The sequence below is a fragment of the Parasteatoda tepidariorum genome, chromosome 7, assembly GCF_043381705.1.
Source record: "Parasteatoda tepidariorum isolate YZ-2023 chromosome 7, CAS_Ptep_4.0, whole genome shotgun sequence".
Classification (NCBI taxonomy): domain Eukaryota; kingdom Metazoa; phylum Arthropoda; class Arachnida; order Araneae; family Theridiidae; genus Parasteatoda; species Parasteatoda tepidariorum.
In genome coordinates this window covers 76,009,298-76,027,557 of record NC_092210.1, presented here as the reverse complement: position 1 = coordinate 76,027,557, position 18,260 = coordinate 76,009,298, and the positions used below count along the sequence as shown (strand labels likewise).

The 18,260-nt window shown below is 29.5% G+C and overlaps 1 protein-coding gene across 4 annotated transcripts in view; it reads left to right on the top strand.

The window, feature by feature from the left end:
* Positions 1-18,260, top strand: part of LOC107441786 (tyrosine-protein phosphatase 69D) — a 521,936-nt gene that overhangs the window by 53,293 nt on the left and 450,383 nt on the right. For 2 of the 4 annotated variants that reach the window (XM_071183654.1, XM_071183653.1), the window contains exon 2: positions 9,246-9,416. The exons of the other annotated variants lie outside the window; for them this stretch is intronic. In XM_071183654.1, the coding sequence (XP_071039755.1) occupies positions 9,362-9,416 (55 nt within the window). In that variant the 5' untranslated portion in view covers positions 9,246-9,361. The remainder of the gene's footprint in view (positions 1-9,245; positions 9,417-18,260) is intronic. 4 annotated transcript variants of the gene reach the window in all.

The window sequence follows — 18,260 nt, the reverse complement described above, 5'->3', positions numbered from 1 at the left end:
CATGTACACTCCTAAATGTAATATAATTAAGATGTGAACATCATGGACAACGCTGCTTTGTCAACTATATGGCAATATTTTAGGAAAAATATATTTATCATCTAGCAGGATAACTGCTACATTTGTACATCGTAACTTTTCGCATCAATGGGTTGTCCAATACAGTGCTAAAAGTTCTTCATTATGTTCAAAGCAGTCTTTGACCCGGTAAAGGGTTAAAGCTTGAGAACTGGAAGGTAATTTACACAGTTTCACGTATTTTAATTCCGATACTTGAGTCGTTCATGAATATATTTTCACAATTTTTGCAGGCGATTTCCGTATTTAATTACCTGTAATTTCGCATGGGATTCTTGATAAATGATGATTAATAAACTACCAAGAAAAAGTTTTAAAAAGTTTTAAACAGCGTACATTTTACGCAATAAAAAAGAAAAATATTAAATAGTTGTAATATATTTTTTCGCGCTAAAATATATTGTACAGCAATACTACCAAAAATATTCCTTGAATTAAAAAATTTAATTTAGTTTAAAAATATTTAGGATAAATATATATTTCTAATTTTTTATTAAATTTGAAGACTTAAATGAAAATTTAGGAAAAAATGTTATAATTTCCTTAAACCTTTCTTAATAACTATTTAAAAAATATTTCTCGCGAAAAAAAAACATATTTGCTTTTATTGAGGACAAATATGCAAACAAAATAAAAATTGAATATTCATCGATTAATTATATAAAGATAAAAAATTTCTTAAAGAATAGAAAAAAAATCTATAAAGACCGAATGAAATAAAAAGATTCTTCATGACTCAAAAGAAAAAAAATATGAAAAATAATCTTCAAAATTTATAAATATAATCTTTTAATTTCGTATTTTTCAATTCTGAAATAAAAAAGAGGTATTTTATAATTTTTCGACGCAATCAGAAAACAACAAAGACGCAATCCTGCTAAATAAACAGTGTAACTTTTTCTTTTAACAAATGTTCCCTTCTGGATGAAATTTTCTTCTCTGTTATTTCGCAATCGAATAAAAGAAAAGTAATAAAAATTATTAGCTGACAAAATACTAACTAGCAAAGAAAAACTTTTCCTTAACGGTCTAGTAATAATATTTTTACCCTTACACCTTTCTAGTCTTAAGAAATTGGTAAAGGCACTGATCAAACATGATGGAGAAAAATTTACACTGAGTAAAAAAAGGCAACTGCTAATTCTTGAAATCAAAGCCTTGTAATTGAAGAATTTTTTTCTCCTCTTTTTTCACATTCTTCTCTCTATTTTTTTTTCTTTTTTTTTTTTGCTACAACAGATAACAAAACTATTTTAGAGATGTTGGCTACGAAACTTTCCTTTATCCTCAATACGTTTTTATTTATTTTTTTCCGAGACAAAAGTTAGCTTCAATATTTTTTTGTTCTTTCCACTCTGCCACTGTTGTATAGAATATTATTTCTACTAACAATATAAAAATAGAATGAAATTCCAGAAGAACCCTTAATGTTGGAAACTTTTATAATAGTTTAGAAGTTACAATGCCACCAAATAAATCTAATAGTTACAATATCATTCGATTTTTACCTGATGTGGATTTGTTCATTAAGATGAACCAATTTTACGTCATTTCGAACATAGGTCATTTGTGATGATTGAAGTATGGTTTACACAATAATTAAAGCATTTTAAAATTTATCCTGGAATTTTTGTCTACCAATTGTAATATCTCTGATTTGATTTAGAAGAAAATAGTTTTTTTTTCAGAAATCAAATTATGCAAAGTTGTAGACACATTGAAATAGATTAATGTTTGTTTTGTTTTTTTATCTTTGTTTTAAATGTTAGTAACAAAGAGATGAAACAAAAGATACAGTTTTATACCCTTTATTTCATGAAAGCCATCCATTAAAAATATGCAAAATTTAAATTACATGAATTGAATTTTGTCTTCCTACATTTTAGGAAATAGAAAATTATAGACATAATCTTGTGGCGTAACTACCACTATAAATATTAAATACCAATTCCCTAGTATATAAGACGTGATAACTTGATTCGATCAAGAGGTACTTTTTGATAGATGAAGGTTTACATAGTCCAAAATTAAATCCCCACAATTTCATGCCATTCAAACTCAAAAAAAATCGTAAAAGCATGTCCTTATGAAATATACGTTTCGTGCAAAATTTAATTGTGATACTATTTACACTTTTTCCTATCCATATTATTTCATTTAAATACCTACTATTTACATTTTGAAATAACGTATTTTGTATGCTTTCTTATCATATTCTAAAATTGTTCTTAATATATTATTAAAAAATTCTTATCACGTTCATTCATGTAACTAAAAAAAGTTGATTTAAAATTCTAAAATATTTTCTTGTCATGTTGAATGGCGAGACAAATATATTTAAAATGTGAAACTAAATATTATTTGATTTGTTTACGGCACCTTTTGAATTGCAGTATTTTAAATATATTTCAAAGTAATTTAAGAAAATATAGCAGATCTTAAAATATCGTAAGAAATCGTGCTCTAATGATTACGAGTTGTGAACTCGTTTGTTCCTTAAGCAGTTAGAAAAACAATGGATATCATTTGGAACCTGAGACTAGGTAAAAATTGATTTTTTAATTAAGTATTATAATTTGGATGATTGAAGTATTGTTCGGCATTGATTTTTTAATTGAGTATTGTGATTTGGATGATTGAAGTATTGTTCCGCATTGATTTTTTAATTGAGTATTGTAATTCGGATGATTGAAATATTGTTCCGCATTGATTTTTTAATTGAGTATTGTAATTTGGATGATTGAAGTATTGTTCCCCATTAATTTTTTAATTGAGTCTTGTAATTTGGATGATTGAAGTATTGTTCCGCATTGATTTTTTAATTGAGTATTGTAATTTGGATGATAGAAATATTGTTCCGCATTAATTTTTTAATTGAGTATTGTAATTTGGATGATTGAAGTATTGTTCCGCATTGACTTTTTAATTGAGTATTGCAATTTGAATGATTGAAGTATTGTTCCGCACTGATTTTTTAATTGAGTATTGTAATTTGGATGATTGAAGTATTGTTCCGCATTGATTTTTTAATTGAGTATTGTAATTTGGATGATAGAAATATTGTTCCGCATTGATTTTTTAATTGAGTATTGTAATTTGGATGATTGAAGTATTGTTCCCCATTAATTTTTAATGCTTAATGAAATGAAATTATTATGAAGTCGGTTGCTATAGTAGCTTGAAAGTTATAAAAATATTTTTATGTTAAAAAATACAGTTTTGTAGATTTGACTATTTACGCGTCTGATATTGCAATAGATAAACACAAGCAAATAAAGCATTATTATCACAATTTTTATTTTTTGAACACTAAAATAAATATTTAATCGCTAGAACTAATAGATTTTGCGTGCGTAAGGAGTTGAATGGTACAGGATTCAGAAATGAAAATTTTCTATCATAAGAATCTCATTACTATTAACCTATCACATCTATCGTCCTATTTTGTTTTAATTGATTTTTAAGCATGTGCATAGGGAACAATACTTTTTTTGGTCTAAGCAATAATTTCAGATGATTATTTGTAAGTTATAGTTAAACTTTCTCGCAATTCATTCAGCATAATAAAATAAACTTCTCACGGTTTGAGCCTCATTTATGTGTGATGTGATTAAGTATTCTGGACTTAAACCTCCCTTTTTTTCAGGAAAGAAAGAGAATGTCTCAAATACTAGCGTGCAAAAGTTTTTGGCCATCCTGTGGAAAGCATTTTGCCTTCCTGTGCGTTTCTTTCTTTCTTTTTTTTTTTTTCCTTTTTTTTGGTAGAATGCTTTTATTGCTCTTAATCGACATATCAATATCGTAGACAACATATATATTACTCTTGATTAAGTATTTTTTCAATATTCTTGCAATCTAAGCATTAACTGTCTTCTGCTAAAATTTAAATCTTTGCTCGTATGTTCCTTTTCTGTACATATTTCGAGCCTAAGAACCAATTTTCGCACAAATAAGAACAAGCTCTGCAGGAACAAATGTCAATATAAAAAAATAGTATACACATAAGTAGCGAGTAGAACTCACTAAATAAATAAGCAAAGTCTATATTTATTAGATTTTAACTAAGTAATTAAATAATTGTATTATTCTAAACAAAGACATTTATCTAATACTTACTTTGATGTACAAAAACAGTCAAACACGAAAAACACTATTTAATACCTGACTAACATTAAAATTGTATTTTATTTAAAGCTGACTTAGCCTTTTTGTCGATAAGCACACTAAGTAAATTTAAAAAAGAATTATATATTTTTTTACACCATTTCGAATGAACATTAATATCGAGTTTGACCAAAGACTTTTTCACGCTAGTGTGCATCATAAATTATTGTAACTAACAGCATTAAATCCAGAAAAAGAGTTATCACTTGCCACAGAACAACACTAGAAGCTTCACTATTTTCAGAGTTACACAAATTAAACGAACGTATTCCAAACAAATTCTTTAAAACTTACAATCTCGACATAAAAATTCCATTAATGAACAATTCCCGCGTCTTTTAACGACGCATTACCTGCATGCAAACCAAACAATCCAACAAAATGCAACATACAGAATGCGCCAGAGGGCTATCTAGCGCTTTATCTGAATTCTTGCTCTCGTTTTAGCGAGCCGTGTAATGCTTGCTGCAGCATCCCATGGGAGTGCCTGCAAATAGATACATAACACCAATTCTAAATAGCTGCAAATGTTTAAGGCAGAGTATAAAAGCCCTCGTAATCAAGTCGGTGTAAAGCAAGTGATAACACGCTATGAACGTTGAAAACTTCGTTTCTAGAATCTTTTTGTTTTCCAAGTCCGCCAAGTGAGAATGATGTTAAAAGGAATGAGCGGAGGAATTTTTATTTTGGCTCAAAATGCTTTTAGGAAACGTTTTTGACTCAAACACCACCAGGGGGGCGAGATGGCTTCAAATGCCTTGTTCCTGATCTTCAACCAATTTAAAACTGATCCAAAGTGCTCTATGAAGGGGAGGGGGGAATCCTATTTTATCTGGCACCTTTTTTCTTATCTGGCAAATATTGCACATGGAAAAGTTAATCCATCCTTGAGATTAAAGCAGTAAATTAAATTTTAAATAATGTTTTAAATAAAGTGGAATTAAGTTTAACTTATTGTTGAAAATACTAGAAAAGGATTTTATGTTGTGTGGTATGATACGTATCTAAAATTATTTTTATCTTGCAGTAAAAAGTAAAAATGAGCATTTAACAGTATATATTCAGACTCTGAGGTTTATATACAAATTTAAACGTGAAAGTCTATACAAATCTAAACGTGAAAGAACATATTTAAGAAAGTCGTATATTTAAAATTCAATTTCTTGGGAACTATTCGTCCGATTTCGATAAAATGTCGTATTGTGTTTTGAAGTTAGAATTCCCTCGCCGTCAGGCTAATCGTGGGAGGCTTTCGTGGTTTTCCTCTCCATGTAATGCAAATGAGGTCCGTGCCATCAAAAAGTCTTTAACGAATGTTTAGTTCATTCAAATGTTTGATGAAGGAGTTCCATTGTTTTCTGGGCAGAGTTGGAAATTCTAAGGGTATATGGAGTTGAATAATGATAGTCGTTAAATCAGAATTGAATCGGCTCTTCAACGCTGGTAATAAGGTAAAATAAGTTTTAACTTCTCAATGATAATAAAAAATTTTGACATTTAGTTTGCCTTTACAGTAGAGTTTAAGTGACAATTAATATGAATATTTTTGCAACAATTGCAATCAGGGCATGTTAAGTATCGATATCTGCCGATCTAAAGGAAAGGTATGCAAATTGAAAGCTTCTGACTTACACCAAAGTAATTTTATTGTTTCTGGCACTTACCAAACAGTGACATCATTTAGCACATTATGGTCTTCCACAATAACATGTTTGTTTAATTTACTGAAAATAAAAACTGTGATAAGTGCCTTATTTTTATAAATATATTCCAAATTATATCCTTAGCCTTCCCCCTGAAAGCCAATTTAAGATAATCTGTATTTATTACTTTTTAAACAATGATTTTAATTGTTTTTCCTTTCTTTTTCTTATAAGCAAGATCTTTATTTAAAAGAAAGCCTTTAAATATTATTTTGATTATTGCATGCTGAAGAGAAATTTAAAAACATTTGTTTCAACTGTTGTTAACTATTATATATGTTTAAATAAACGTTTCAAATTTACCATCAATTATTACCTTTCTTTTCAACTAAAATAGCTTACGCATGGAGGAATAATCAATTTGCCAAATAGCAAATTAAAACTCTATTGATTTGATGTTTATGAGGAGATGAAAGAAACCTAAATTTATAGTCCACTGCAAATGAAACAAATTTATTTCATAAAATAAAATCTCTTAAATGGCCATTTTAAAGTCCTTACAAGAATTAAAAGAAATTTATTCTTTTTCTTCGAATACCTGTCAATCTTTGTTTGAACTTTATTCAATCCTTACCGCTCACACAAGAAAACAAGATTGAAGATCTGAAAAGAAATGTCGTTATTGACTTTTCCAATTGTTAGAAGAAGCGAATGATTAGAAAGGAAAATCGCTGGAAAAGCTTTGATCAATGTTTACTTTCTCTTGAAAAAGGGGAGGGGTTTCCAATTACTTGTACAGAAAAGTATTGGGACTTTTAAATGTGGATCCGCTTTGTTACCAGATATAAGAATTTTTGTTAAAACTTGAACAAATAACTTAATATCGTATTAAGGAATTAAATAAATGATTCGGATAACAAGAAGTAGAAGAATTAGTACTAGTTTAAGGAATTATATAAAACGGCAGAAGTTTTGAAATTGTTTTTCATGCATTTTCTGAAAAAATTATTAATGTAAAAGTTGATGCATTTTTTATAAGAATCTAATCGTAATTAATAAATTTATAAATGCAAAAGTATCACGGAAGAAAGATTGAATTAAAAGAAATTTTCATTCCCTGGAAAAGGGTAGGATACAAGAAATATCATTTATTAAATTATTATTGTAAATCACAGGTTTGAGTTACCTTCTGTTAGAATCATTCAGCATTGCTCTTCACCTGCCAAACTTGATTTCTGAAAATCGCTCTATATTTTGAAAATTCTAAGAATTTTGTTAATGATCTTTCTAGTATCCCACTCTTCACCATTGTTTGGAAATCTATTCCAATTTAATCTTTTGCCCCCTGGAGATACGGCTGAAGCCCACCTCTCCTGCTTCTTATTTCCCACTTTTTATTATCTTTTTCAAGCCTTTTCCTCCGTCCTGATTGGTTAAATTACTTTGCATGTGCTTATCGCTTTACTTTTCAGTTAGTGTTTAGTCACTGAGGAAGGTTTCTGTTTAGATAACGGAGCTATAGTATGTACATTTCCTTAATATGTTTTCTTTATTCAAGTTTTCTTTTTTTTAAATTTAACCCATTCAGATATTGTTTCCAGTAACTTTCATTCATCGATATTGGGATTTATTATTAATATCATTCTATTTTAAAACTTTTATTGTAAAATATTCTATTTTTTTACCTTTCAAAATGCCTCTTATAACCTTTTTTCATTAAATTGTTCAACTAGGAACGGTTTATAAAATTTTATGATTGATATTCATCTGAAATACGAGCTCATTTTTAAAATATTTAATTTAAAATTTAAATTTATGTATAAATAAAAATACCGGCAACAGTGCGGTTCAAACAGCATTGAATCGTCTACCAAATTGTTTCTGGAAAAAAAAATAGCAGGAAACTCATCATTTCATGTATCTAAAATATTGTAAAAATATTGATAACAACCTGAAATCCATTTCAACAAACAATAATAACCAATAATGCAAACACGAGTTTAATCTTTTTCAAGCAGTAAATAGAGGATTCTATCTCTCTGAAAAGAAAAGGAAATTTCAAAGTTAGATCCTCTATCTCCTTCAGTTGGGGAACTTGTTATCAAACCCAGGAGGTTTCGTTTTTAATATTTAGAAATCATTGTATTCTTGAAATATTCAGAAATTTCTATTAATCTGGTCAACTGTTTAAAACTGTGTCATTAATACTAATGTTTAATAAACTAAGTCGTTCAGCTTATTGAATATTGTTTAATAATTAAGCTAAATGTTTCTACACTAATTGTGCTGCATTTGATATATCAGATATATTTATTACATTAAAAAAANGGTTCCAAATCCACTCCCGGCTTGCGCTGACCGCAGTACTGACTTAAAATATCCTCATTGGTAGACGTCCCCTTGCTGTCCATTTCCGTAGTTATTCTCTCAATGTAATGCAAATGCGTTCCTTCGAAAAGTCCTCCATGAAGATGAAATTTCTCTACATTGGTTTCGAAATAACGAGGCTATGGCGGTGAACATTGGTAAACTCAAAATTTGGTCTTCTGCTCCAAATTAGGTCTGTTGTAATATAAAAAAATACTTGTATGTTCGTAGATGAGTCCTGCTTTAACAACTTACATTGATTTTGAGAAGAGCTACGTTTTAATAGTTTAAAGATACTTACGTCTGGCCTTCGTGTCACTGTGTTAGTCAAATAATTGAACTTCTCTCAATATCACTTCAATTGGAGTTCCACTACAGCTAAGAAAATGCTTTTTTAAAGAGCGTAAGAGTAGGCAAGTATGATAATTAAATGTCCAAGTATGTGAGATCATAAATATGAGCCATATAAGAATTATTATTATTCTTATTATTATATATGTATATGCATATGTATATATATATATATATATAGTATATGTATGCATATGTATATATATATATATATATATATTTATCATATTGAAAATGTAATAAATAATATGTATAAACCAAAATATTGTTTATGGTAATAAATTATCGTAAAATAATATAGGAGAGTAGTTTTGTCTTAAATTTAAAAAAAAAAACAATGGCTGTATGAAGTCAGATAAAGTGAAAGTTTCAAAAATTTGAAATATTATTCATTTAATTGTTTAAAAATTTTATTTGTTGTAAATTTTTAGTTCAACGGAATGCTATTTTAACTAACTTTTCAATTACAATCTTTTTTCGCATACAAAATTTTGTTAAATGAAGGCATCTGTTAAATGAAGTCATAAAATATCTACTTTATAATAAATTAAAAGCATGTATTTTTCTATGTGTAGTTATAATATTTTTTCAACCTTCATATGATTGTTTACAAAATAATATGATGCGTTTCATTATTTACAGCAAAGGCCAGTATGTGTTTTGTGTGTTCTATTTCGGAAGTTATGTGTGTATGTTACATATTTGAGAAGAGATTATGAGATGTAATCGTATTACTTGGATCGGAGGAGTGGAAACCAATGGTTGGACTGACAGAGTTGTTTGAAAAGGAGATGCTACAAAACCGTTTCACTGGTAGTGTAACAAATATCTCGCCTTTTGTTTAAGATTCTTTTCTTTTTTAATTTTTACTCACATTCTTTGCTTTAGTTTTTGTTTTGTTCTCTTGTTTTATTTTTATAAGCCAGTTTCTATATTTTAGTACACAAATTTTTTATTTAACTTTTATGAAAAGCATCCTAGTGTTATTACGGCACACCACTTTCAAACATGCTAGCATATTTTGAGAGCTTTCTATTTTTGGGGCAGTAAAAAAATTACTCAACTATTATGGACATCAGAGATGCGTTATTAATTGCTGTAATAGGTACAAGTACCGTGTAAATAGGCATCTTCAGTCCTGTAAAAAGCATAGATACCTATTTTTTTTGTATCAGTTCTACTTTTGAAGTTCGTGGCGGCGAAGTTGCAAAGAATCCGGTATTTACTTCATAGAAAAAATGAACTTGATGCTCGAAATTTTAACTTTTTCGATCATATTTTGAGTATTAAAAATCAGTTTTGTATACAGTTTAAAAAATTTAGACAAGGCCTTTCAAATTCAGTAATTTTTATTACTGATTTTCTAAAATTATATGCGGCTCAGAAAAACTGTAATTTCACAGTAAAATAGATTTTCTCATAATTAAACAAAAATGAGTCATAATAGCACCAAAATTGATATAGTACAGAACCTCTTCTCCGAAAATCAGAATACTGGAAAACCAGAAAACCGGAACGAAATTCGATGCATTTTCTTGTCATTTTAAAAAAAAGAAAAAAAAAAATTTTTTTCCTCAAAAGATTTCAGAATTCTTTTGTTTTCTAAAGATGTTTACCTTCACTTTAGAGATAATCATCATTTAGTTCCCTACACTGTCAAAAAAAGTAAGAGTTTTTTAAAATTATTCTAAATATATACATATTTTTTTTAGTTGAGTTTGACAAGAAAAAAAACGGCTTTTTGTAGCGATTCAGAAAACCGGAAAAATCAGTTATTCGGAATAGCGATGGTCCCGATTGTTCCGGATAATCGGTTCTCTACTAGTTGAATTTGAAAACCCCTTGTATTTATTATTGAGTGTATTGACGTGCTCAAAACAGAAGCAGCATAAACTCATTTTTGAGCAAAATGTATGGTCTAAAGTGTGAAATTGAGGAGGAAATGTATAAGAGAAATGCTCGTTGACTGCCGGTAGGATTCGTAGTATGATGCTCTAACTACCATAGTTATAAGCCCTAGTCTATGTAGAGTTAGGAATCCTTATATGGTCACCGCCAGAATGATACATCATGACACACATTCCAGTCAACTGAAGGGTTTTAAGATGTAACGAAATAGAAAAAAAGTGTTAAATTAAAATTACCGATCTCCTATTTTTGCTAATGGTATCATATTTTTCTGATTGCAATCCTTTATGCCAATGAAGCAAGACATTGATATGTCATGATGTGTCATTACGGCGACGCCTTTATACGCTTCTAATAGTTTGTCTACGGTAAGAACTCCCCCCACCACAAAGTCTGAGGTCGTCTACTGCTATAGAAACAAGAAAAACTCATTTCAGAGAGGGTAGCTTCTCTTCACTCAAAGGCTAAGTCAATGAAATGAAGAGAAGGATTCCCTTTCTCTGCCGACCCGAGCCGAAACCTGTCCTAAACAGTGACCCCGCCCCTACTTATACCTCGTTACCATAGTCACCGCCACAGGTCCAGACGAATGGCTAGGGAAGTTCTTACTTCAGATAAACTATAACTCTCCCGGAACTTAGGTGAACAACTATGGCGGTTAGAATATCATATTAGGAAACCGAAGGTCCTTTGTTTAAATTCTGCCGGCAACTAACAAACATCTCACTCGTTTCTCTCTTTACATAATTTTTGAGACTACACCTTTTGCTAAAATTTGAGAAAATGCTGTTTCAATTTGAGCCTATCTTTATACTCAATAATGAATACATGGGGTTTTCAAATTCGACTATATTTATTTCGGACATGTCATATTTTATCTTAATTTTTAAAAACTCTTTTTTTTTCAGTGTTTATTTGAATTCATTTCTAAAATTGAGTTTTTAATCCCAAATAATGTTCAAGAAAAATCTTTTAAACGAGCAGGAAAAATAGCATTTTTTTTAAACTTTAGATAAATATGTTTGAAAAGAAACTTTCATCAAAGTACCCTCTGATGAAAGAACTTTTTATCTAACTTATCTTCATTGCAAAAGCAATATAGATGGATTTTAACTTTCTCGGCGAAATAACGTTTTCTTTTTTTTTTCCCCTCGAGGATAGGAGACAACATAAACCGTTGTTTCATTGACTGACACAGTATTTCCAACAGCAGAACTGATATCGAAAAACTGATTGCTTATTTCAAATTATTATTCTATAAATACTCCATAAAATATGCCCCATCTGGTTTTTGCCGATGATGAGACTTTGAGTTTTGCCTTTTCCGCCACAGTCCTGATAAATTGGTTCCTAAATATACTTTATCTCAATTTTAGGTCCCAAAATTTCAATATAAAAATTGTGGTCTATTGGTGGACTTTATCAATTTTTAAAATAATTTTACAAATCATATTTCACCGACAATAATGGTTTCTAACATACTTTCCCTTTTATTTACAAAAAATGTAAATAAAAGTCAATTAGAAAACATTCTTTTTAAAATCGCTTTACTAACAAATTGTTTAACTTGTCTTAGTTTTAAGAACCACAATTTGTCTCAAAATTCCTGCAAAGAATAGTTTTGATTTAAATAATCGATAACTTATTATCGATTCATCGATATAGGTTTGAAATCAGCATGTAAATAGTCTTCACGGTTTCGTTGACTGAAACGCAATCTTTTGTCAAAAATTTTCTACGACAATTATGCATATAGCTGAGACATCGCTCAATTTCCTTCTCGAAGACATGGGTGGTTTGAGGTTTTGTGCCATAGACTGTAAAGAAAACCGAAGAAAAAGGGTATACGATGTTGATTTATCTGCGTAGTGGTCAGTTTTTAATAACCCTGACCGATCAGCCGCATCGCTCTTTCTTATTATCTTTGCGAAGAATATTGTATAGCATAAAGGGCACAAAATTTAAAATTTTGCCAGAATTTCGGCTAAACTTTTGTTTTTAAATAAATAAAGATAATTCATAATAAAACTTTTTTCTTTATTAATTCCCTATACATAATTTACTTTAAAGGCTTGTCTTCGAAAGTAAATTTTAAATTAAAATTCTTGCTAAATGATAAGTTACTTTTAAAAATTAATATCCGTAACTAAATGCGTATTTTTCTCGAATCAATCGTCCAAAACGATTAATGATACTTTTTTAATAGTATGTGAGTGTTTGTCAGAAATATTAATTAAAAATTAAAATTGCTTTTCATTAATATAACACACTTGGAAGCAGTGATTTTTCCTTTAAATTCATTATGTATTCAACTTTATTTTCTAGTTAATTTTGTTCAGTTTTGTAACTCTTTTATTTAAATTAAAATATTTGCTTATCTTGTTACAATTTTAATTATTTTTTATTAATTTTTACTATCTCTCTCTCTATCTCTCTCTCTCTACTCTGAAGTTATCTAGTGGTTTCTGCTTCTCACTTGCACGCTTTAACTGCAGATATTATTCAGCACTCTTATCTCTACTTTTCAGTAGTAACTTTTATGCTTAACTCTTATCATTCTGTCCAATGTATATAAATATATATATATATATATATTTAGATATAGATATTTTGTCTCATGAATGTTTTGTATCCTCAATGCAGTGTTTCAATTTTACATAATTTGATTAAGACTCAATGCTTTCTCGAATAGCATATTTTAATTCATAAAAGAAATAATAATAACTATACATTAAATTTAAGTTTCTCTGATTTTGTTAATCCATCTTGAGTCAGGATAAACTGTCACAAAATGTCAATATGAAAAAAAAACTGAAGCGTTTTTAGCGGGAGTTCTCTTTTACTTTAAAGATATTGCTCTATTTTTTTTAAATGCTTGGCGATGTTCGCTGTCACTAAATTGTTTTGGACTAACTAGCATTCAAAATTAAAAATTATTCATTTAGATTTCTTTTTAAATTTTTCTTTGAGTAAAAAAATGCACGCACAATTTGCAACTTTTAAGAAGTTTAATATTTTTTTGAATGTTCGAAACATTTGTTTGTTTTAAAACCCAGCCAATTCTTTTTAACATTATAGTATGCAAAGTTAAAAATAAAACCGTTGCTCTGAGTGAAAAACACTAAAATTGTAACTTTTCTTATTTTTATTTGCTCTGAAAACCTATGAAATTTCGACTCGCTAGCTTGCCTTAGGCGATCAAATATTTAAAGCTGGCGAGAAAGTTTTATGTTTTAAAATGTTGGGTTTTAAATTTAAGTAGATACGCTTAGATTATCTTGCCTCAATTCAGTGGCGCATGAAAATATTTGGAAATAAAGCAACTGCATTTTTTACTATTATGAACAAAGAATACTGAACCATCAACCTTGCACCTATGAAACCCTAGTTTCTGGAAGAAATGAAATCTTATTTCATTTTAAGTTTTCGTTGCTTTTAAGTAATATTATTATTGTAATAAATATGTTTCTATTGTTTAGTTTCTGCATTATTTTTTGTTTTCGGTCAACAAAAAGTTCTTCAATCTGTTAATATTTCAAAATTGTTCATATTTTCTTGAAAGTAAGATAGTGACTTTCAAAGAGTTTAATCCAGCTAGTGTCATTAGAACTAATACATGCCATTCCCCAAAGATTGCTATGCTACCTTTCGTTTAGTTTATGAACCAAAACTAGCCTTTTTCACAAGTTAGGCCTATTTAAAATGTGTCCCGGCATTTAGTTACAGAAACTACATAACAATAGAGTTGATTGGTATGAGAATTGGAGTGTATTTTAAAAAGAACAATTTGATAAAAAAGAGTGTATTTATGAAAAATTACTAATAAATGTTCAGAATTTCCATAAAAATTAAAATTACATATTTCGAGAACTGATCAATCACTATAAAAGTCACTTGGGAGAAAATTATACAGTTTTCTTTATATTTTATAGCAACATCATTTCCCTGCTCAAAAAGTGCAATATCAACCCAAAATTAAAAGCATATTAATACCTTTTAAATTAAAATATTTTAATAAAGCTAAAAGTTTAGTGATTAGCATTGGTGTTGAAAAAGACAATGTAAGACTTAAGTAGACATTTGTTTGCTTGTGCCTAATGCTGGTTAACTGAAACTATATAGAGAAAAAGTTAATTTCAAAATAGGTAAAAAAAAGTATAATACATAACATATTATCACATTCCTTTTAAAAATTTAAAATAAAAAATGTTGATTAAAGAGTAAGGAGGAAATTTGACAGCGTGATTATGCAACTGCATATGGAAGAGTAACATCAAAGTTGCCGATCTATCATAGTTCACGGAAACAATTTGACCAATAAAAGAAAAAAGGTCCACTTTAATTTCATCTCCACAGTAATCTCCCTCTCCCCTATTATATTTAATATGTGGGAATGGAAACTCTTAAATTCTTTACGGGGGATGCAGAAATGAAACATTAGCGTCCGTCACTCATATTCAATTTAAAATCATAACAGTTTACAGCAAAAGCGAATGTATTTTGCAATACAAAAGGCCGATTCAAGAACGTTGTCACCACATTTTTTACGTCTTAAACAACCTAAAGCAGTTATAAAACACCCCAATTTATGTACATGGTTGATTGACTGACACATTAGTTCGTCTCTACACTATCCACCCTAACAATGCAGAATACTTCTACTTACGATTTCTGCTATAGTCAATGCGAGTGGACCTGCATTTTTCCAACGATTAAGAATAGTAAACAATGAAGTATGCTCCATTTATTCCAAATCTTGCCAAAACTTATATTTTCTTGAAAACAATGCTCATTAGGACATTTCAAAGACAATTGTATCTAGCACTGCTTGACCACAGCAAATACGCACTTCATTTGCAATAATATTGGACATGTGTTTTTCAACCAAACGATCTTTCAGAAAAATAAAAAACTACATATGAGAGAAGATATACTGCATCATTTACGTGAAGCAAATCAACATTCAATTCTTTCCAGACGTAAATAATGAGGCGTTAATTTCAGTAGAGTACATACGTTTAACAATCGTTAGCAAAACACTGCTACAACTGGGAATTCCAATTATATATTGGGAGCGCCAAATATATTTGAAAACAATTTTTTCGATCATGATTTTCAACACTAAACACACCTTGATGTCTATGAAATGTGAATGTTTTTTTTCAATCAAATCTTTCAAAATTGGTATTCGATGAAAGCATAGCGAACGATAAAACTAAAGCGGCTATTACAAATCGAAACATTGTAATGTTTTTCTTAGATGCGACCGGTGGCAAAGGTGAAGCATTTGTTATTTTACTTATTCTGGCTCCCATATGATGCCAAAATGAAATTGAACTATCAATTGCATCATCTGGAATAGTGGTAACTCTTTTGGCTGGCTGCCAAACAGCACATTCAGCACTTAAATTGCCTTTGAACATGCAAATCGCTAAAATATCCACATGCCATATCAAATAAAAGTCTGTAATGGGTAGAATACTTCAATCATGCATACTTTTTATATGGTAAAAATGTGCTATGGTGCACCGAAAAGCATTAGAAGCATTTTATCTTACATTAAAAGATTTGAGAGAAAATGAACTATTTTACGCATCGTACTAATTTTTAGCAAACTCTACCACTAAAACCACGCTGAACTACTGCTGATGATGAAATCAATGCATGTCTGATATCATCAGCGTTGTGGCAGGATGCACAGAAATCCGATTTGGGGACCAACATGCCTCTTCAACTACAACATTATACATCATCAGCTGAAGATTTTGCAAGGAATTTATTGAATATTGTTAAAGAAATAAATGCAATAGATAAATCCACTCAATGCATTACACTACCAAAAGACTTTGTCCGGACCGGACTGCAAGGAGCTGACCAGTCAGAAAAGTACTTAGTTGAAATCCCGGTTAATGTATGGATATTCTTTCCTTCTCTTCTCTGTACTATCTACCCATTATTCTGTGGGAGCAACGTTCGCCCACGTAATATTTTGCCTCTGAGAGAGTGGTCAACAAAGCTGTCCTTCTGATACCCAGATGGAAAAAAAGCCATACTGGTGAACATTGGTGGAAAATTGACAGACTTCGGCACAATTATTTTAATCAATCACTGATAAACTTATTTCTCAAATATTACTTGGAATTACAAAAATTTTCAGTGGCTTGGTGAATGTGCTATATTAGGTGCTCAGAAAATTCCGAGCAATGCGAGAACATATACGCCCATTAATACTGTTATACACCATAACGATTTTGTCAACTATCCAACTGAATTTCTGAATTCATTTGATTTGTCAGGCATGGATCCGCAGGCATTAACTATGGAAATTGGCGCACCTATCATTCCAATCCTAAATATCAATCCACCTAAACTTTACAATGGTATTCGGCTTTCAATGAAAAGAATAGCAACCATCATCCTAGAAGCTAAAATTCAAAATGGAAAATTTAAAGGAGAAAATGTCCTGTTTCCAAACATCTCGATAAACCCGGCAGATATGCTATTCGAATAAACGCGTGTAAAGTTTCCGATGTGTCTTGCATTTGCCTTGACCATCAAAAGAGTACAAATACAATCGTTATATTTATGCACACTAAACTTGGAAAATCCTTGCTTCTCAAGGACAGTTCTATGCTGCTTGTTTACCCGTCGGAAAACTTTCTAATTTATTCGTTTACACTCCAAATGGAAAGACAAAAATGTTGTGTGTATCTGAAAGCACTTGAATAATAATATTTACAATAAAACGCAAAATTGCAATAAAATTTTTCCTAACATATGAGCCGAATACTTCATTAAAATGATGTAAATTATTTTCATTTCGGTACACGTAGTATTTTTTAAATACAATTCAAACTGTAGACATTGCAAAGCACGCAGGGTANCAATAAAATTTTTCCTAACATGTGAGCCGAATACTTCATTAAAATGATGTAAATTATTTTCATTTCGGTACACGTAGTTGTTTTTAAATACAATTCAAACTGTAGACATTGCAAAGCACGCAGGGTATAGTTAAGTTAAGTTACAAAATATAAACAATTACAATTTTTACATTGAATTCGAAGGTAAGCTTAAATCATTCAGTAGACAAAGAGAATTGTAGGATACATAAAGTTTCATTTGAGACCTTTCACCTTATTTTATAACTTTAATATTTGTTGTTCAAAAAGAAAATTTTAAAAGATTAAATTACTTGATTAGAATAAAATTCTATTATGTTTACGTAATGAATTCATAAGTTCCTGCATAATTCTAGATTTTACAGATATTTCATGATAAAAATCTAATTGCTAAATTATAAATCTAACAAGAAAATTATATTAAATTATTTTTCTTTATTCTTATTGTAACATTATTTTTAAACTGTATTATTTATCGCCAATTTAGCAAAATTTCTGAAATTTGTTAAAAATAATTTTACACAAGCTTAAATTTTTATTAATTTATATCTCTACAACCAATGCGAGATAGACAAAATGTTTTCGACATTTCATTCCATAACCCAATAAATAAATAAATAACTGCATTATAAAAATCGGCTTGATTTGATGCAGTCAAACCTAAAGAACAAATTCTTTAGAAGCAGATTTATGTGAAAATAAAACTGAAAAGCGTTCCCTAATCAAAGGAAAACGTATTACACTTTCTCCAAACAAATAAACTTTTGATAGTTTAAAAAATTGATCTGATGGAACTTCATGATGATTCCAAGTAATACACTCATTATTATTGATCGAAAACACTGTC